The sequence below is a fragment of the Gadus morhua genome, chromosome 11 (assembly GCF_902167405.1).
Source record: "Gadus morhua chromosome 11, gadMor3.0, whole genome shotgun sequence".
Taxonomy (NCBI): Eukaryota; Metazoa; Chordata; class Actinopteri; order Gadiformes; family Gadidae; genus Gadus; species Gadus morhua.
The window spans coordinates 16,604,782-16,625,792 of NC_044058.1; the positions used below are offsets into that span (position 1 = coordinate 16,604,782).

The 21,011-nt window shown below is 46.7% G+C and overlaps 1 protein-coding gene across 3 annotated transcripts in view; it reads right to left on the minus strand.

Moving 5' to 3' along the window:
• Nucleotides 1-21,011, minus strand: part of znf236 (zinc finger protein 236) — a 60,146-nt gene that overhangs the window by 23,618 nt on the left and 15,517 nt on the right. For all 3 annotated transcript variants that reach the window (XM_030371409.1, XM_030371410.1, XM_030371408.1), the window contains exons 13-25: nucleotides 18,846-19,106; nucleotides 17,615-17,850; nucleotides 16,080-16,181; nucleotides 15,433-15,575; nucleotides 14,970-15,070; nucleotides 12,953-13,104; nucleotides 12,247-12,423; nucleotides 11,360-11,702; nucleotides 8,620-8,723; nucleotides 6,751-7,278; nucleotides 5,229-5,374; nucleotides 4,586-4,820; nucleotides 3,759-3,953 (exon numbers count right to left, since the gene is read on the minus strand). In XM_030371409.1, coding sequence (XP_030227269.1) covers nucleotides 3,759-3,953; nucleotides 4,586-4,820; nucleotides 5,229-5,374; nucleotides 6,751-7,278; nucleotides 8,620-8,723; nucleotides 11,360-11,702; nucleotides 12,247-12,423; nucleotides 12,953-13,104; nucleotides 14,970-15,070; nucleotides 15,433-15,575; nucleotides 16,080-16,181; nucleotides 17,615-17,850; nucleotides 18,846-19,106 — 2,723 coding nt within the window. The remainder of the gene's footprint in view (nucleotides 1-3,758; nucleotides 3,954-4,585; nucleotides 4,821-5,228; nucleotides 5,375-6,750; nucleotides 7,279-8,619; nucleotides 8,724-11,359; nucleotides 11,703-12,246; nucleotides 12,424-12,952; nucleotides 13,105-14,969; nucleotides 15,071-15,432; nucleotides 15,576-16,079; nucleotides 16,182-17,614; nucleotides 17,851-18,845; nucleotides 19,107-21,011) is intronic.

The following is a 21,011-nucleotide window of genomic DNA, read 5'->3' on the forward strand; positions in this document are numbered from 1 at the left end:
TGCTCAGAGTTGGGGCAAGTCTTAAATCCTCAGGGAGTTTATTCCAGCTATTTGTTGCATAGTAACTAAATCCTGCTTTCCCATGTTTCGTGTTTACTCTGGGGATAATTAACAGATTGGTCTCAGAAGATCTTAGTGTTCTAGAAGGCTTATGTAGTGGAAGCATATCAGTTAAATATTTTGGGCCTAAACCATGTAGGGATTTATAGGTTAGCAACATGATTTTGAAATCAATTCTCTGACCTACAGGAAGCCAATGTAACGATTTAAGAATTGGTGTAATATGTTCACATTTTTTGGTCTTTGTTAAAACTCTAGCAGCAGCATTCTGAACAAGCTGAAGCTTCCTTAGAGTTTGTTTTGTGAGACCTGTAAGGAGACCATTGCAGTAATCAAGCTTACTAGTGATAAAGGCATGTACAAGTTTTTGTAAGTCTTCGGTGGACATGAGCCCTCTAAGTCTTGCTACATTTTTAAGGTGATAATATGCAGATTTTGTAACTGATTTGATGTGACTTTCGAAATGTAAATCAGAATCCATGAAAAACCCTAGGTTTCTGGCTTTGATTGAGGTTTTCAGGGACAAAGAGTGAAGGTGTTGGGTTACTTTAAGCCTTTCCGTTTTAGCACCAAATACAATTATCTCTGTTTTATCCTCATTTAGCTGAAGGAAATTTCGGCACATCCAGTCTTTCACTTGCTCAATGCACTGGCACAGCAGATCTATGGGCCGATAGTCATTTGGTGATAGCGATACATAGATTTGCGTGTCATCAGCATAGCAATGATGGTCAATATTGTTATTATGCATGATTTGCCCTAGTGGGAGCATGTAGATGTTGAATAAAGAGGGTCCTAAGATCGAACCTTGTGGGACTCCACACATCACGTTGGTTGATTCTGATACACAGTCGCCGATGGAAACAAAGTAGTTCCTATTTTGTAGGTAGGATCTGAACCAATTTAAGACTGTGCCTGAAAGCCCCACCCAGTTTTCTAACCTGTCCAAAAGTATTATATGGTCTACAGTGTCGAATGCAGCACTGAGGTCTAGTAGCATTAGTATTGAGGTTTTGCCAGAGTCTGTGTTAAGACGGATGTCGTTTACAACTTTAATGAGGGCGGTCTCAGTGCTGTGCAGGGGTCGAAATCCTGATTGGAAGGTGTCATAACCAGTTGATGCCAGGAAGTGATTAAGTTGCTGGAGGACAACTTTCTCAATGATTTTACTTATGAAGGGCAGATTTGATATTGGTCTGTAGTTGTTAATAATAGAGGTATCTAGGCTCCGCTTTTTTAAAAGGGGTTTAATAACTGCAGTTTTCAGGGCTTTTGGGAAGTTGCCTGACTGGAGAGAGTTGTTAACTATCTGCAATATGTCTATTGCTAGGCAGTCAAAAACATTCTTAAGGAGGTTGGTAGGTAAAGAATCAAGGCAACAGGTGGATGGCTTTAGTTGTGTAACAGTTTCCACAAGAGTTTTAGAGTCAATAACATTAAAGCATTCCATCCCTGCCACGTTACTTTTGCCTGAACAGGGTGGTAGTCCAACATTTTTGTTTGAAGTGGAGATATTGATGGCGCGTCTGATGCCTTCAATTTTATCAGTATAAAAAGCTGCAAACTCATTGCATTTCTGCGTGGAATGGAGATCAGGTGGAATTTGTGTTGGGGGGTTGGTCAGTCTGTCAACAGTTGCAAATAGGGTTTTTGCATTATTATTATTGGATTTAATGATATTGGAGAAAAATGTTTCTCTAGCACTTTTTAAGTCTGAATTGTAGGCACGGAGGCTCTCTTTGTAGATATCATGGTGAATATGAAGTTTTGTTTTACGCCAGATGCGTTCAACCTTCCTGCATTCTTTTTTCTGTGCTGTTACAGAAGCAGCTTTTCTCCAGGGTGCCTTTTGCTTTCCAGAAATCGTTTTAGCCTTGTAAGGTGCAATGACATCCATGACTTTCAAAATTTTCAAATTAAAGTTTTCTACAAGATCATCAGCAGAACATGGGTTGAGAGGTGGTAGTAAGGAGATGGCCTTTCTAAAAAGTACATACGATTCTTCATTGATATACCGTTTTTTGACAGTATTTGATTTTGTCTGTATGTTGGGAATAAAAGATATATTAAAGAAAACACAAAAGTGGTCAGACAAGGAAGGATCAGTCACAGAGAGATCAGAAACATTGAGGCCCTTTGTGATAACCAGGTCTAGAGTGTGGCCCTTACAATGAGGTAGTCTCTTTCACATGTTGGGACAGTTCAAATGTGTCCAAAATGGTAAAAAGTTTTTTTGCACACTTGTCATTCAAATCATCAGTATGAAAATTGAAGTCAACAGTTTTAACTAGACAGTCAAAATCTGTGGAGATGCTAGACAATAATTCTGTGAATTCATCGAAAAAATTTGCAGAGTATGTGGGTGGCCTGTAAATAATTAATAGGAGAACTCTGGGGGAGCATTTCAATACAGCACAAAGGTATTCGAATGATGGAAAATCACCAAATAACATCTGTTTCCCCTGAAAATCATTTTTAAATATAACAGCTATAAGTGATTACAATGCTCCGTTAGAATATCTATTTTGAGCAGACAGCCCTTGGCAATCGAGGTTTGAGACCTCGCTCATTCGTGACCAATCAGGGCATCATCATCCCTGATTTGGTTCAGTGCTTCCATTCAATCAAAGCTGCGTTAAATGGAACACTTCTCAACGGCTAAAACTAAGAGGAAGGGCACGCTTATTTGTTTCGGTCAATAGTCTCAAAATCTTGCTCTCTTCTGCTCCCTTCAAAGATGTCTCTCTTTAAAACTCCCAAATAACACCAACAGTAGTTTTAAACCTTACTGTGAGAATAGTACATACATACGTATGTATTCTATCTTCATAAACCAATTCAACTAAATATCGGCCTTGACTTCCCCACTGAGCTCAATTCTTAGACAAACACACAGTAAAACTCCCATGCAGCCAAGGGTGTTAAAGTACACGGGGAAAAGTATATAAACACAGATCAAATTGGCAGTTTGAAGTCAAAAATATCTGGAGGGGAAAAAGATTTAAATGAAAAAGATTCACTGGGTGGCATCCATCTGTGACTGAGGAGCTGACGGGGATTACAGGGCCGGCTGAAGTGCCTGGTTTATGGTCTATTTCGTCCCCGACCTCAGGGCCTGGCGGGAGGCTCAAGTGAGTGGAGCGGGTTGTCTGGCGAGCAGAAGGTTGCTGGATTGCTCCCCGGCTCCCCCTCCTAGCCAAGCACTGAAGTGTCTCTGAGCGAGACGCCTAAATCTTAATATACATTCGCCATGCATGAACTGCACGATCCTGCCTCGACCATAAATTACAGGGTCCCTGCGGCACCATGCATGCTGCGTCTTGACTTAAAGAGCGTTCGCGAGCATGACGGCATGTAGCTCAGCAAGTAGAGCGGGTTGGCTGGTAAACCACAAGGTTGCTAGTTTGATCCCTGGCTCCTGAGTTTCGAGGTGTCCCTGAGCCAGGCACCTAACCCTTAACTTCTCCAGACGAGCTGGCTGTCGCCTTGCATGTCTGACGCCGCTGACGGAGTGTGAATGTGTGCATGAATGGGTGAATGAGTTACAAAAAGCGCTATATAAATGCAGTCCATTTACCAATCGACCATTACCTGCGTCCACGGCTCTCGACATGCTGGCTTTTGTCTCGCACTGTTGACACCACCGTCATGGTGTTGTGTGTACGTATGGGTGGCGTCGGTTGTCGAGGCAGTTTTACCTGATATGGTGAGCGTGATCTCCTGGGTGTTGGATGGGCCCACGGCCTGGCCCTGATGCTGGGCCTGGGCCTGGGCCTGGGCTAGAGCCTGGGTCAGGCTGGAGTTGTTGATGGTCAGGGTGATCTCGTGCCCGCCTCCACCGACGCTACCCATCAGCCCTGATGCTCCGATCACGTGGCTGAGGTCCTGGGAGCCTGCGGTGGGAGGGGGGGGGGGGGGGGGGGGGGTTGTGTTGAATTGTGGCGGTCATGCCTCGATTCATCTCTCTTTTCCCTCTTCTTTGAACGACGGCTTTCATTCTCCAGTCTCGCAGTAAATTAGATCTGACAAGCTTTGGGTGTCTTTGCTTCTTTGTTCTCGATGTGTTTCAAAGTAGGTAGACCGCGAAGGGAACATCACACACAGACACCTTGGGGCCCCGGGCATGATTACCAGCATTGCCGTGGGTTGCAGTGATTCTGATCTGGCTGAGGATAAGCACTCTTGCTTAAGAATACGGAATAATCCTGTCTCGTCTAGCAGGGTTTCTCACTGTGGTATTACATTGAGCTCCAAAAATAGATGTTTTTATTTGCCACTGAAAGAGGAGCACTGGAAAGAATTGAATATGATTCCGCACAAAATAAAATTGTGATGGAAAAAAATATAGATTTATATTTGTAAAGGAGTACAAAGAGGTGCACTACCAGTGCTCCTCTTTGTACTCCTCACAAATAAGTGAATTATTATTACCTCTCTGGTAATAATAATTTTTCCAATCACAATTTTATTTTGTGCAGAATCATATTCAATTCGTTCCAGTGCTCCTCTTTGGGCTATGACCTACCAGGGGCGTCCGGGTCTCCCAGGCCAGCCATGGTGACCTGCGCCTGGCTGATGGTGGTGGGCTGCAGGGCAAGGCTGGTCAGCGGGTGGAGGACCACGTTGGTGGGCCCCCCGTGGTCGGTACCTGAAGTCATCAGGTGACCCCCGGAGTGGGAGATGAGGCTCCCGTCAGCCCCCAGCGAGTGGGAGAGGAGACCCCCCTGCTGCAGGGTCTGTTGGAGTAGGGCGGGGTCGATCTGAGAGAGAGAGAGAGAGAGAGAGAGAGAGAGAGAGAGAGAGAGAGAGAGAGAGAGAGAGAGAGAGAGAGAAACTTGTGAACCAAATCAATGCCTTCTCTTGATGGCATTAGATAAAGTTCGCTCCTCGTGGCATCTGGATTGTAAATCAGTGGCAGCCTCCTGGTGAGCAATAACTATGAATACGGCTGCCCCCCACGTCAACCGCAGCAGACAGAGAGATTTCTGACAGATTGCTTCAAGGGAGGGCTTGAACTTCTCCAACACCAAATGTTTTTGAACTGCATTAATAACACTTTTCTGGATGTGGCACAGCGCTTCAGGAGGAAAGACTGAAACTGTACAAAAAGTTTTCCTTTTGGGGGTTGGGGGGGGGGGGGGGGGGGGGTGGAGGCCGGTGCTGCCCACCTGCAGCGTGATGTTGTTGATGGTGGTGCCGGCGTCCATGCCTGAGATCTGGACGTTGGGACACACCAGGTTGGTGGGGGTCAGCTGCAGGTGGATGCCCTCCAGGGTGGCCAGGCCGTCCGTCAAGGACACGGTCAGGTCGCCCCCTGCAACACACACACACGCGCATGCAGGCACACATAGATACAAACGGACAGACACACGCAGTCACACACACACACAACCATTGTCAACCAGGGATCCCCAGTGATACAACAGTATGCCGTGCCACAGTGTTTATACCTAATGATGTCTCAGCACTCAACCAACATTTTCCACGAAATGGCTTGGTTTCCATTTTGTATTTAAAACAATAAGAATGTCGATGAAATTAAATGTAAAGTGACAGAGTGAAAGAGTGAGAGACATAAAGAACGAGAAAGAGAGAGAGAGAGAGAGAGAGAGAGAGACTAAGTGGACAGCGACAGAGACTATAGTCCACATTAGTGATGCAAGTAATATGTCTATGAGCTCACTACCGCCCGACCCAGGGATCCTTTGCAGCCCTGAGACCAAAAGGAGCCTCATTCACCACTTTAAGGACAATCACACACACAGAATCACCCAGGACCATACATGCATTGCACACACACACACACACACACACACACACACACACACACACACACACACACACACACACACACACACACACACACACACACACACACACACACACACACACACACACCGAGGGCCAGACTCTATGCTGTCTCCCCCTGGCAGTTATGAAATAACATATCAGGAGACCTTGCAAGAGTGACGAAAGAGCTTTTGAAAATTATATTCAATTTCCTACTCCTTGAGCCCTCCCCTGCACCCCCTAAACTTCTTCTCCCTCCACTCATCTTCCTCTTCGTGCCCCAGAGTGTAAAATTAATTTCCCGGCTGCCGTTATGGACGTTCATGCGTTGATCCGTCACAAACACAATCAGCACCGGCTGCTGCTTTATTATCTCCTTTCCCGCTGTGCTAACTTTGGAAACCGCACCACTTAGCAATCACACAAAGCTACACGCACAACATGTTTCGGGTTCGCACTTCTATACACGGATGGCAGATCGATGGGAAGCATACGAGACCCTCACAGCCACATCTGCATAAGCTTAAGGAGGTAACTCCTTTAGTCCCAAAGTGGTTCAACGGTTAACAACACCATCAATCTAACCAGACCAGATTGATGCGCTGCTGGTCCCGCTGATACACCCCCACTTCCCAGTGCTAATACAAATCTATCTGCTGGCCTTTCAATTACACTCAGGAAATGTACTGTGCGTGTGTGTGTGTGGTTTCTCATTTCAGACCAATTTGTCATCGATATATTATATTATGTTGCTTCAAGTTATATTCTGTACAATTTTCATATTTTCTGATCTCATGTTACCCAACCAATTACCCCACGACAAATGCCTTGCATGGGGAGCTCACTTGGTCAATACAAACAGACCACAATCTGTGACTGTGAGCCGGATCTGGAGCCTACCCGACATGGAGGCCGGCAGGATGGCCTGTCCCACCAGCCCCTGCTGCAGCAGGCTGGGGTCGAACTGGCCCGTGAGCACGTGGTTCCCCGGGAGGTAGATGTTGGGGTCCGAGTTGGAGGCATGCAGGAGCCCCACCGACTGGAGGCCCTCTGTGCCCAGCTGCTGGTGGTGGTGCTGTTGGAGGTGGAGGTGCTGGCCGGCTCCTGAGCCCTGGCCCCCGTCCGCGTCCTGTCCCTGGTGGTTGGCGTGCACCCCGATGGAGGAGGTGGAGGTGGTGGAGTTGGAGGAGGAGGAGGAGGAGGAAGAGGAGGAGGCGGCCGCGGCGTTCCTCTTGGACCGACGGACCTCCACGTTGGGCCGGTAGTGGCACTGGATGTGGGTCTTGCGGTGGCCGGAGGTGCGGAAGCGGAGCTCGCAGAAGGGGCACTTGAAGGGCTTGGAGCCCGTGTGCAGCCTCATGTGGACCTTCAGGCTGCCCTTGGTCGAGAAGGAGGTGTTGCACATGTGGCAGCTGAACAGCTTTTGACCTTCAGCGGAGAAACACACAGAGAAACAGGCATTTGAGGCAAACCTCAGTGGACCAATACAGAGAAACCGGCTTTAGAGGCAGGACTCAGCGGGGAAAATACACGCAGAAACAGGCTTCAGAGGCAGGACTCAGCAGACAAGCTCAAAGAGAAACAGGCTTCAGAGGCAGGACTCAGCAGACAAACTCAAAGAGAAACAGGCTTCAGAGGCAGGACTCAGCAGACAAACTCAGAGAAACCGGCTTTAGAGGCAGGACTCAGCTGACAAAAATACTGCTTTCAACCACGGACTTGAAATAGACCTTAGGAAGAAATGACTTTATAATAAGAGATCTGCTTGAGGAAATTATCTTTTAACTTGACATTACACCCAACCATTCACCTTAAAAAGTTAATTAATTTAGATGGCAGAAGAGGGTAGTGGTGGGTCCATTGACGAATTGGTTCTGGTAAGAGAGGAGAATTTCCAGTAAGACCACCGTTCCATTCCACTCTATTCCCTTCTGCTGGGTCTCTCCGCCCAGACGTCTGGAAGTGGAATTGCATTTACGTAATCACACAACTAATGACATGAATGTAATGACTTAGTACAAGGGGGGTGAAAAGCTGATGAATGTGTTAAGAAAGAACCATTCCAAAGTTGCCCTCATGTTCCCTCCTTTCCAGGACTGTATAGGAGGCTAAACACGTGTAAGCGGCATTTGTGCACGTCTAAACAGAGTTAACGCAACTTAAGAATTCGCTAGTGTAAAGAGTTCTTATTTTACCAGCGCAATCCGTAGCATTTTCTAAATTGCGCTGCATTTTCAGCATTAACAGTATCTGTGACACAGTATCTGTGACCAATCTGCTAGCCAGCACTATCTGTCAAAGGTTGGCTGGCGTGTCTGGATTCCTATCTTATGGAAATACAGCGATTTCTCAATCAAAAAGGAAAGCCTCTTCCTGTCGTTGCCAAGAAAAGGTCTCGAGAGGAGAGACAGAGAAGAGAGAGGAGAGACAGAGAGAGGAGTGAGAGCGAGGATAGAGAGAGGAGTGAGAGCGAGGATAGACAGAGATGAGAGACCGAGAGGGGATAGACAGAGAGAGGATTGAAAGAGAGGATAGAGAGAGAGAGGAGAGACAGAGACAGAGACAGAGACAGAGAGAGAGAGAGAGAGAGAGAGAGGGGAGAGACAGAGAGAGGAGGAACAGAAAGAGGAGAGACAGAGAGAGGAGAAACAGATAAAGGAGAGACAGAGAGGAATTCAGAATTTGTCCCTGACCCTGACCAGAGAGAGGGTCAGGGACGTTGATTGGATGTTGAGTTGCACGGAGTGGTTGGAGAGCTCAGCGGCTGACCTGTGTGTGTCTTCACGTGGCAGTCCAGAGTGGACTTGACGGTGAAATTCTTTCCGCACTCGTCACATTTGTACGGCCTTTCCCCCGTGTGGATGCGAATGTGCCTAAAAGACAAGAGACAGAGAGAGAGAGAGCAAGTGAGAGACGGGAGGGCGGGAGGCCATTAAATACAAGAAAAAGTACCTTGTCATATTTGCTCGCTGGGAGACAAAATATAATTTGAAAACTGAATATAATTCAGGCGGAGTAAGCCTCATATACACACATACACACCAACACACACACACAGTGAGACGTCTCTTGCCATTACCGCCCCACTGCAGTTAGTCTTCCGTATGCTTGACAAATTCGGGCAGTTGGGAAATTAAAAGTGGCAACGCACTGGCCATATTAACACATTTGTCTCTGGAAATGGAAAGACGTGGGCTGAGAGAACTCAGTGAAAATTGCCCCAATCATTTTAAACCGCTGTTCGCTAATTCATGAGCTTGAGGAACAAAGAAAGAAAAGGCTAAATGGAGAATTTTTAAAACAATGATTAATTACAGCAGATAAACCATTGATTATTAAAGTGACGGACAACAGGATTGAACATTTAAAAATAATCATAACATATCACAGAGTAAATAAAAAATGCCCAGCACAAAAATAAATGACCGATCACTTTTGTGAAAGAAAGTGTGTGTGCTTCATCCCAGCGGCCCATAAATGGCTCACTTCCTGTTGGTGTGCAGAACACATCCCCAGCTCTCTGAGTCTCCGCTGAGCTGGTGCTTGAGGACCGACCATTAGCATTTGTTGTTGTTAGTCATTTAATTTATATTTCATTAAATCAGTCGGCAGCTAGAGGGGATGTGAAGAGGTTGAGAAACAGATCTAATATGAGAGGGTGAGAGGGAGAGGGGGCAAGAGACACGAGAGAGGATGAGAGCCAGAGGGGAGGCTGGAGGCTGGAGGAGTGTAGAATGTAGCTTCTACCGGAGGTGGTGTACACTTTATTCAATGCCATCTAAACTGAAGTCATGGTGTCTCAAGTGCAGTGCGTAGCTCCAATGGAGTGTGAACCATTTTAGTTCTGTGCCTGGATTCCTTATGAATCCTAGACCTTGCATTATTATTACTACAAGAGTTTTCGTGCGTGCAACTCTAGTTGTAATTAACCCTATAGCAATAATGTGGAAACCCCCATTCGATAATGTACCAAATTTCTGAGCGCATAATATAATAACATTTTGGCTATAATTTGACAACGTATAACATTTGTTTGCCACAAATTACTCTTAAGAGCAGTGCCAACAATTTTATATTTTTTAACCATACAGCGAACAAAAGGCAACAGGCTGATTATCATTTAGGGGGCCACTCAATGACATGCAGAACCGTCATCAACACCCCCACTTAAGTGGTGTGAGAAATACCGACATTCTACTCCTCATTCACATATAAGGTAATTAACATTTCCTACAGAGAAAAAACTACCTCAGGGGTAGTATTATTCAGGAGATTTTCAGGGAACAAATGTCAGGATATGTTGTTCACACATACGTCCTATCAGGAGAATATCAGGACCTACACGTGCGTCTGAAAGCAGCTAGTGTGTAAGCATTTGATTACATTATAAAATTTGTAAATTTATTGTAATAGGGGTAAATGGTCAATAGAAAGTGTAGTATACTATGCATGCAAATCAATTATTAAATAGCTTTTACTGTTATTCAGGGCTGAAAAGTGCATTGACATTTTAAAATGCAAGGCAACTACTATTGGTTAATTGAAAAATAATAATCATCACTGTGATTAAACATCTCTTCCAGTGTCCTGGCCAAGACAGGCAGCAGTAGCCTACAGTCACACATAGCATACACACAAAATATAAAACAACTAAAACAGTCCACAGGGGGGAGGGGGGGAAATCAATATCGCAAGACATTTGGAGAGAATCAAGGAGGGGAGTAATGTTAAGTTTGAGCAACAAAGTGTAAAGACATTTCGGGAGGCTCAAGGTCTATAGACTCTATAGACTGTAGAAATTGCAATAAAATAAGGGAAGAGACAATTTCTCACCTCGACAAGCAACGGAGTTCATTTGGACAGATAAAAAACGTCAAACGTCAAACTCTGCCAGGTAACAGTACGTGTTACCTGGCAGGTAACACAATCTGTTGACGTGTTTAAAAACAACGTCTTACCTGGGCAAGTGTCGCTTCGGTGTGTGAGTTCTTACCTGCGCCGATGGCGGAGCCATTAAACGTCTTTACCTGTGCATGTGTGCGTGCCTGTGCGCTCGCGTGTATGCGTCGCTGCCTTTGTGATGACGTGCGTGCGCGTGTGCGTGCGCGTGTGCGTGTACGTGTGCGTGTACGCGTGTGTGTGTGTAGTGTGTGCGTTTCCATGTATGTTCGTGCGGATGTGCTTGCTTGCGGTCGATGTATAATATGCATTCGCGCTTGGCACATGCGCACTTGAGTAACTGAGTGACTGGTGTGACAGGCCTGCTGATATAGTAGTACGATTATCTTATTTTATGTATAAAATGATTTGCGACAGATGTTTTGGTAAGGCCAGGAGAGGCTGCTAAGATGGTTCGATCACCTAGTCATGTTAAAAGTGACAAACACAGTTTAATTAAATGATAAAAAAATACTAACCAGGTGGAAAACTTCAATGTTCGAATGAAGACTACATTCAAACACAACATTCAAATACAAAGAAAAATAATAATTCTAAACGTGAACTTTACCTGACGAGGTCGCTGGGCTTCTTGAAGCTCTTGGGGCAGAAGTTGCAGCAGTTGGCAAACTTAGGCTCCGCCTCCAGCTCCACATCCTTGTCCTTGATCTCGCTGATGCGGTCGCGCTCCGCCGCCGACTGCGACAGCACGCGCTCCGACACGGTGGCCGTGTCGCCGGGGTCGTTGGCCAGCGCCGCCGCCTGCTCCTCCGTGAAGGTGATGATGTTGGCGCCCCGCCGCTTGCCTAGGGTCCCTCGACTCTCCTCGTCTTCGTCGTCATCCTCGTCGTCGTCGTCCTCCTCCTCCTCTTCCTCTTCCTCCACCGCCACGTTGGCGCCGTCCAGATCCACGACTGGGGGTGTTTGATAGCATTGGCGCATACAAGTTAGCAAGAGGGTCTGAAACTGCTTCGGTTTTATTGGTTATTCTACAACTAGAAATGTGAAAATGGCATTCACATGAATGCGCAAATTAGCCGAGGAAGCAGATGAATCTGCCAGCTCGCATTCCATTTGCTTGGCATATGCGTCTGGCCGTTTGGACAGGTTTCTGGCCGAGCATAAGCGTTTGTCGGGATCACAAACGCCCCGAGGGCGCCCTACGGGAGCGTCACTCAGGCATTTTTGGAAAACAACAAAACGCTGCCATTGATATGTCAACCGTTGTGTTGCAGTGATTGGGACCAGGTCTATGCGATCGCATCCAGAGGCATTTTGGAAGCTCAAAAAATGAACTGAGATGTGAAACTAATGCTAATTTGAAAATTGGTCTGCGTTGTCTGGCCAGAGAGAGACTGAAAAAACCGTGGCAGGAAATACACGTAGCCTAGTAGAATGAGGGTCTGAGGCGGTGATTTAACAAAAACATCAGAGTCGCCAGCATAAGCTGCAGCTCACCTCTCTCCTCCACGTGGTGGATCTTGCGCATGTGCTTCCTGCACAGCAGGTTGGTGCGGAAACCTTCGCCGCACAACGCACACTTGAACGACTTGACGTGGATGACCATGTGACGGTTCAGGCTGCCGTTGGTGGTGAACAGGGCGCTACACGCGTTGCATTTGAACGGCTTCACCCCTGCACACGAGAAGATCAGAAGAGATGAGGCTGATTGGGGGATTAAGGAAGGTGTGTGTCTGTGTTTTACCCGTGTGTGTGTGTTTCTGTGTCTTACCTGTGTGTGTGCATGTTTTAACTGTGTGTGTGTGTGTGTGTGTGTGTGTGTGTGTGTGTGTGTGTGTGTGTGTGTGTGTGTGTGTGTGTGTGTGTGTGTGTGTGTGTGTGTGTGTGTGTGTGTGTGTGTGTGTGTGTTCAAGCATGTGCATGTGATGGTGTGTCTTACCTGTGTGTGCATGTTCTATTGTATGTGCGATCTTTTCTTTGTGTGGTCGGCGTGCGCTTCTGCATGTGTTTGTGTGTCTGACGTGTGTTGGTGAGTGCGTTTGTTTGCATGTGCATGTATTTGTGGCTTTAACCGCGTGTTCATGCTTTACGTGTGTGTCCGTGCCTGTGCGAGTGTGTGTGTGTGTGCGTGCGTGCCTGTGTGAGTGTGTGTGTGTGTGTGTCTGTGTGAGAGTGTGTGTGTGCATGTGTTTGTATGTCTTACCCGTGTGTGTGTTCAGGTGGGACTTGAGCACTCCGGCAGACACGAAGGCGCGCTGACAGATCTGGCACTTGTAGGGTTTCTCCCCGGTGTGGGAGCGGACATGCTGCTTCAGGTGGCTGGACTTCTTGAAGCCCTTGTTACACCAACTGCATCTGAGGAGTGGGTGGGGGGGGAGAGGGTTAGTTTGCTGCAGTTGTTGTTGTTAAGGGGGGGGGGGGGGGGGGGGGGTGGAAAGTGATGAGTTCCCGGACGAAAAGTTCAGGGTTTGAACCACACGGTCTGCAGTCTACTTGCTACCTACCTGCAATTTAGTGGAATTGACTGGCCAAGATAAACTGTTTGAATATGTTGAATTATTCAAGCTTGCAGATGGTCTAATCTGTCCGCCGGTGCCTGGTGGCAGATGTCCCTGTTGGACCTGTGGGCATCCATGAGCAAGACGCCCCCTGACCCCTACCTGCTTCCAAAATCAATGCCCTGTACTGTAATGAAAGTCTCTTCTTGGCTGGAAGTGCCTGCTAAACGTGACTGAATAATGAACAGCAAATGAGTTGTTGTCCTTCCCGGTCCGCATTGACCAATTTGGTGGACCAATCATGGTTATTCATGGTTGTTTAGAATAACACTCAATACATTAACCCCCATTATATGCACCCCTTCTCAGCTCAGGGGATGAAGAAAAAAGGATTTATTTTCACGAGTCACCAAACAAAAGTACTGCGCACACACACACACACACACACACACACACACACACACGAGTGGTTATTTAGCAGCTCCTCTAATATTGAAACGCTGCTTTGTAGGCCGGGTTGGCTCTAAAGGACCACGGTTGAGGGAGGCTTGTCTCCCACTAGCATCCGAGGCGGCAGAACTCAAGCGCTGCTCTCAAAGTCTGTGTATTTACAGTTTGGTGAGATGGGCCAATCAAAGGGCAGAACTATCCTCTGAAGGACACCATGGAGGCTGTGAATGTACCAAACTCTGACCCAAAACGTACCAAAAAATGCAGCTGCTTTTAACTGCAACAGGGAATTGTGAAGATAGGTGGGTCCTAATCATTAATTTTGACGTAAAAATGCAACGTTAAGGGGCAGGAGGCCGGTGTTTGTGGAAGACATCAAAGGGGTCGTTGTTCTTTGCTAAAGTCCTCTGTGTGTCACGTCCCTGACCTCCTCTTTCCATTCTCCTTCAGTCTTTCATATGTAAAGAGGGTTTCATCCTGGCGGGAAGAGCGCAAACAATCCAGAGAGAAAGAGGCGCAGGGGGGGGGTTTCTCCTCGGGCCCTCCTATTGTGCTCTCTCAGCGGGCTGACTGCCTCGTGACCTACCAAACCCAGGCACCGTACTGCCACTATCATCAAACACATGATCACAAGCCGCGCAAATGAACTGAGTAATGGTTCCTTTTAAGACTCGGTATCATTCCCTTCTTAAGATAGGGAAGGAACAACAAGAAAACAGACCGAGAGATGGTGGAAAACGGCATAATGTATGAGGGCTGACCCCGCCCGCTCCGGAGGACTGCTCTAAACGATAACCGAGGGAGACCAAGACTATTTGGTGGTGTATTTTAGGTTTGTTGTTGTTGTTATATTTCTCCCCCAGGTAAGACAGTAGCAGATCAAATCACATCAAATAATCTTTGTTTTTTTTCCCTGTGGGACCTCAAAGGATCTGTCATCGCCCCTCAGAAGAACGAATGCAACAACGGAAATTCTGAAATATGTTCCCCCACTGATATTAGATGATGCTCTATTCCAGAGCAAGAGGAACAGTGGATATCTGTACCCTAAGGAAAGTGTTTGGAGTAAAGCACTCGTAAAATAACAAGCTACGGCACCAAAAGGTGTGTTCTCATAGAAACACACACATGCATGCACACCACCACCCACAAGCACACCCATGCTGTCACGCGCACACACACACACACATGCATAGACTCGCACACAAGCATCCGCACACATACACAGGCACACACAAACAAACACGCATGCACAAACACGCACACACTCACCTGTAGGCTCTCTTGCTGTTGTCCTCTTCCTCTTGGTAGTCCTGCGACTCGGATGTCAGCTGCAGCTCCGTTTGGTCGCTCTGCTGGAGCAGCTCAGCTGTCTGCAACATGAACAACCAAAACAACACACCGGGAAAGACTTTCAGACCAAACGAGACATGACAAGACAAATAACAGACTTCACAAATAACAGCCATTTGTTTCTTGGTATGCGTGTGTGTGTGTGAGTGCATGTGTGTGTAATTCTGCCTGTGTGTATCCACAGCCATCTGCCTGTCATTGTGTTTTCTCATATTGTCCTGGTCGTCCCGTCAACATGTGCTCTCACCCTACAAACCTGCCATCACAGACACTTTCATGGATGGGGGAATACAGCAAACGGGAGCACCAGGCGACTCAGGCATAACGCATGAAGGTAGGGCCCTCGCCCAGGGGAAGTGGGGACGGGGACGGGGGGACTCACCACCTCTGAGCTGGTCACATGGAGCAGGTTCTGGGGGTGGTAGCTTGATGACAGGGCCTGGGACTCCAGGGTGCTGGAGTCCTGGAGCTGCTGGACGTTGGAGAAGTGGGGCTGCTGAGTGTAGCCCTCGGTGATGGTGAAGCCTGGAAGGAGGAGGAAACGCAGAACCTCAGAAAAGCCAACTGACCGGAGCTGGATCAAAGTATCGGTCATAGCTCTGGCTGTGATTGTTCTTGCTGAATAATACGTTGTGATTGAGGCTTAACATTATGTTTTGGAACGTACAACACAACATGCCTGTGTGAGAGAGACAGAGAGAGTGAGTGAGTGAGTCAGTGTGTGTCTGTGTGTCTGTGAGTGAGTGAGTCTGTGTGTGTCTGTGAGTGGGTGTGTGTCTGTGTGTCTGTGAGTCAGAGTGAGTGAGTGAGTGTCTGTGAGTGAGTGAGTGTCTGTGAGTGAGTGAGTGAGTGAGTGAGTGAGTGAGTGAGTGAGTGAGTGAGTGAGTGAGTGAGTGAGTGAGTGAGTGAGTGAGTGGGTGGGTGGGTGGGTGGGTGAGTGAGTGAGTGAGTGAGTGAGTGAGTGAGTGAGTGAGTGAGTGAGTGAGTGAGTGAGTGAGTGAGTGTGTGCGTGTGTGCGTGTGTGTGTACCTTGCGTGAGAGCTTGCTGGTCATAGGTTGGCTGAGGAAGCGTTTGAGTCTCAAACTGGCTGATGTTTTGGGGCAGAGCATGTTGATTGGTCACATAAGAATCTAGTAAAGGGACACAGAAAGGGGGAAGATGACGCAGCAGGTTAGACTAGTACAGACCCACATTGGGATCGATACAGAGGTATATATAAAGCGGTATATAGGCTCTGGGACCTTACACTTTCTACCACATATTCAAGCAGAAGAGAGAAGAGGATAGAGGAGAAAAAAGTAGAGGAAAGAGGAAGAGGAAGGAGAGGTAGAGTAGAGTGAGAGGAGAGGAGAGGGAGAGTTTTGATTCTCATATAAAAATGACATTATTTTAGCAGGTGAAATTTCAATACAAATGATCAGGTATTCATGCTGCAAGCTGCTGTATAAATTAATTTTACAAGCTGCTCATAAAGGTCAACAAAACTTTTTTTGACTACTTTCTAAAAGCCAACTTTCCTACTAAAGATTTAATAGAAAGTCTTTCTCCTCAGGGATGCTCCCCCTGGTGCAAGGAGTCAGGACTGGCCGACTTTGCATTAAGTATAATCATTAAACACAATACAAATGAGAGATTTGGAGGAAAATTTCCTAGAATCAATGAAATATAATAATAGCTGACGCAACTGCCAATTGAAAGAGCTGCCTGAGTCCCAAACACCTGCCAATGTCACACTGGTCACACTGTCTACACAACAATAAATCATTACAGTCTAATTATTTATGTTTCTGTTGTTTAAAATCCATTGTGTATGCCTTCGACCCCAGCTAAAATATTCAGAGGGTCACAAATCCTGAACTGCCTCTGAATGAATGCACACTGATGGTACTGGGGAGGGTCTGGGGTGTTTAGGGAGGGAAAGTAAGATTTGGATCGTGGAATAAAGAAAAAAGCCGATGCTGAGAATGCAGAGAAAGGATGGCGGCAGGAATAATCATACATATGCATTCAGTCTGGACATCAAAGAAAAAAGGGGGGGGTTTGTCCACCAGCCACTCCTTTGAGGCGCTCGAAGGGACAAAGAGCAGCAATGCTTTAACACAGCCCTTGACATTTGCGCTAGGAGGAGTAGAATCCAGGCGAGCTAAGTGAGCCATCGGGGACCCCGGACTGCATACTTTTCATGCAAATCCAGTTGATGCAATTAACCTTCAACATTCAAAACTCCATATGCCGTAACTATATAAGCCTTCCCCACAAGCTTTTGATTAATGAGGAAGAATATTGTTGCTCGGGATAAACCTAAGCTTACTAGCGAGCGCAAACAAACACACAAACACACACAAACATGCATAAACACACATTCACAGATTGACTGAAGGAAAGGTGAATCGCGAATATGAGAACGTCTAGAGAGAAGGATTTGGATGGGTTTATCCTGTGGTGATAATCAGACTCTCTGATTCATCGGGGTCATGACCACGAAGATTGTGAGAAGAAAAGTGTTTCCCAGAAGAGAAATGGAGTCACAGCCAGGTGAAAAGGGTCGGGTTGACGGCCTTACCCTCTGTCTGTATCAGCGGCTGCTCGCTAAGCTCCGCCTCCAGAGTCACCTGTTGACCGCTGCCCACCACCTGTGCCTGGCCTAGTTCCAGCATGCCTTGCTGCTCCCCGCCCCCGGAGGCCGCCTGGCCTTCCAGGTCCTCATCTTCGATCTCCACCTGGATCTCGTGGGACACGGTGGTCCCCCCCAGGGAGTCTTCAGGGGGCTGGGGCTGCAGCTGCTGGGCCAGCTCGTACCTGGGTGTCAGAAAGGCGATTTGTTGATATTTTCACGATTCATACGTAAAGTGCGTTTGTGATAGATCATTGTGTTGTGACGGGCGTAGGTTGACTCTCTGCAATTTGTCCACCCATCCCGTCATCACGAACACGAGGGAAGGCAGTAAAGCAATTCCGACCCAAAATGTACACGAAGCGACGAGTAAACCTGGAGAGCGAATGGCGAGACTGAGCTGGCGCCAGTGGAACGATGTCCAAAAAGTTATAGATCATTATGCTTAAAAGTGGTTGGTGTATCGCAACCAGCTGAAATATTGCTTAAGTTTTACTTTCGTATCTGGTTGCCCTCTTTGCCTGTTCCCTGCTCGACCAATCAGCGCTAAGTCAGCACAAACCTCCTCATAGAAAGGCAACACATAGCTAACCCCTAACCCCTGGGAGGACTTCAAGTCTCCAAAAGGCTGTGAACAGGTCTCCGAGAAGCGTCAGGAAGAAGAAGTGTAATTTGGCCCTCAGTTGAAACTTGGGCGCTATGGTGTAGTCAATAGGAATTGACTTCAGTGCAAGGGAGTAATCATACCATCATTATCTTTCCACAGAGAAGCAATCAAATCGACTCAAGTCGGTGTGCTTTAAACGCATTGTTTACAGTTTACGCAAATCAATCCGTGCTTATCTTATGGCCAATTATCTTATATAAATTGTTCTATTCTCTCATAGAGATAATTGCTCATGATTCATCTCCCTCCGGCTCACCGGATTAGTTCTTCGAAGTATGGGCATCACTTAGGTGACAACATTTGTTGGTGACTACAGTGTTTATTTCTCGATGAGATGGGATGGCGAGCGATTAACCTCATCAACATTATCATTATCCAGGAGACGGCCACGGCCACTAGGCATTTAGTGTGTAGGGCTACGTCTCCAACATTAACATCCCCTTCTTACGACAACCATGGGCACCTACAAAAATCTATCCAACAATCCAACACCATTTGCGAGTGTGCACACACCTGTGCGTCTTCATGTGCTTCCGGCAGTTGGGCGAAGACTTGAAGGTCTTCTGGCAGTAGGGGCACATGTAGGGCCGCGAGTCACTGTGCGTGGTCATGTGACGCCGCAGGCTGCCGCTGGTGGTGAAGGTGGTGTCGCACATCAGACACTTGTAGGCCTTGAGGCCCGAGTGGGTGCGGATGTGGGCCTTCAGCACACCGGAAGAGGCGAAGCCTCGGCTGCACTGGATGCATTTGTAGGGCCGTTCCCCTGTATGGGACCTGGGGGGGGGCGCACACACACACACACACACACACACACACACACACACACACACACACACACACACACACACACACACACACACACACACACACACACACACACACACACACACACACACACACACACATTACAGATTAGTATGGGGTACCAAGCACAGCATTTCAACAACCCAACAAGAGAGAAATATCGTTTCAGAACAATGGGAAAGTATCCCTCAAGATGTAGACAATATGTTAACATTGTAAATGTCATGATGATGAGAAAGCAGTAAAAAGAAACAGTCAAATCGAGATTGCACTGATGATTCATCTTTATTCGGTCACAAGATCGGCCTGCAGCATTACTACCCTTTGCTGTACAAGTAACAACTCACATCAAGCACCTATGAGAACGCTCAGAACATTTAACAACAAAAGAAAGTGATGGACGTTAATAATGAATGGGGCAGTGTGAGTGGTAGGTGAGTAGTGTAGTGTTCCTCCCGGTTGAAACCCAATATGTATGTTTTATGCTGTTCATATTGTCGATCTGTAGTCCCACTAGCTCTGTATGTTGCTGTGGTGATTTCATTTGGGTTTCTTCAAACGCTCCAATCAGTCCGTAGCAATGACAATTTACCCCTGCCGTGGTTTAACTGAAGATAATGTTGTGGCAGAGAGAGAGCGAGAGAAACTAAACTACAATAAAATAGGATTTCAGAACGGCCCCTTTTCTCTATCAATGGAAAGGGCACGGTACTTACTGGCTTCGGGAGGAAAGAAAAACGAAGGCTTTAGCGATTTCTCACTTTTTTAAGGTTAATGTTCTGCTCTAGCCAAGGTCGCCATATGAGGTCACCCACAATGAGGGAAAAAAAGGAAAATGTTTAACCTTAGCCCTGATGGTAAGACTATTAAAGTCGGTTCTGTGTGGTCTCTTGAAGTCAAGCCATGAATGTGTGAGTAAGATAGAGATGTAATTTCCATGAAAGGTAAGCTTCATAGACAAGAGTTATACGGGCTGAATACTAACGCTAACATAGTAAAAGTAATTTTATTAAAACGCATAAAAAGTATAAAGAGCATTTTAATCACTGTATTTTAATATTTGAGATCCGAATCCGACTACAGAATGAATATTACTTTCCGTAAAGCTAGACTCAAAGTTTGAATGTGGTCTCTGCCTCCTTCTCATCACATATAATTGGCTAGCTTTTATAAGTTTACAATCATGTGTTCGCCGGAGGGGGGGCACATCTCTCCAGCCAAATGGCTCTCTTCTCATCTCTTTTGAGATCTTTCACTTAAAAATAAAAGCCTTCCAGTCTTCCAGCGTGTTACCCTCCCCACCCCAAGCTCTTTCAAATCATGCCTCAGAAAACCATTCCATTATCTCCTCATTTGGCCCGTTGCCTTCATCGCCTCTCTCTGTACGGACAGTGTTGAATATGGAGATAGTGTGTGTGTGTGTGTGTGTGTGTGTGTGTGTGTGTGTGTGTGTGTGTGTGTGTGTGTGTGTGTGTGTGTGTGTGTGTGTGTGTGTGTGTGTGTGTGTGTGTGTGTGTGAGTGAGTGAGTGAGTGAGTGAGTGAGTGAGTGAGAGAGACAGAGAGACAGAGAGACAGAGAGACAGAGAGACAGAGCGAGAGAGGGATGGGTTACGATGTCAGATGTTTGGGATGCTAGTTTCTGGAAAGCCTTGATTTAGACCCAGCACTTCCAGAACACCCTTCAAGACGACTGCCCTTGTGTCAAGCCAATGCGACATAGACAGTCTTAAACCCACACTGTTTACTGCACTGTTTACTGTAGGAGTGTGAGGAGGTAGCCTGCTGAGACCATCTCTGTCTCACGAGTTAGCATTTGCCTGAGGAGAGTTTAGCAACCAAAAGTGTTTTATCCAAAATAGACTGAAGATAAACAG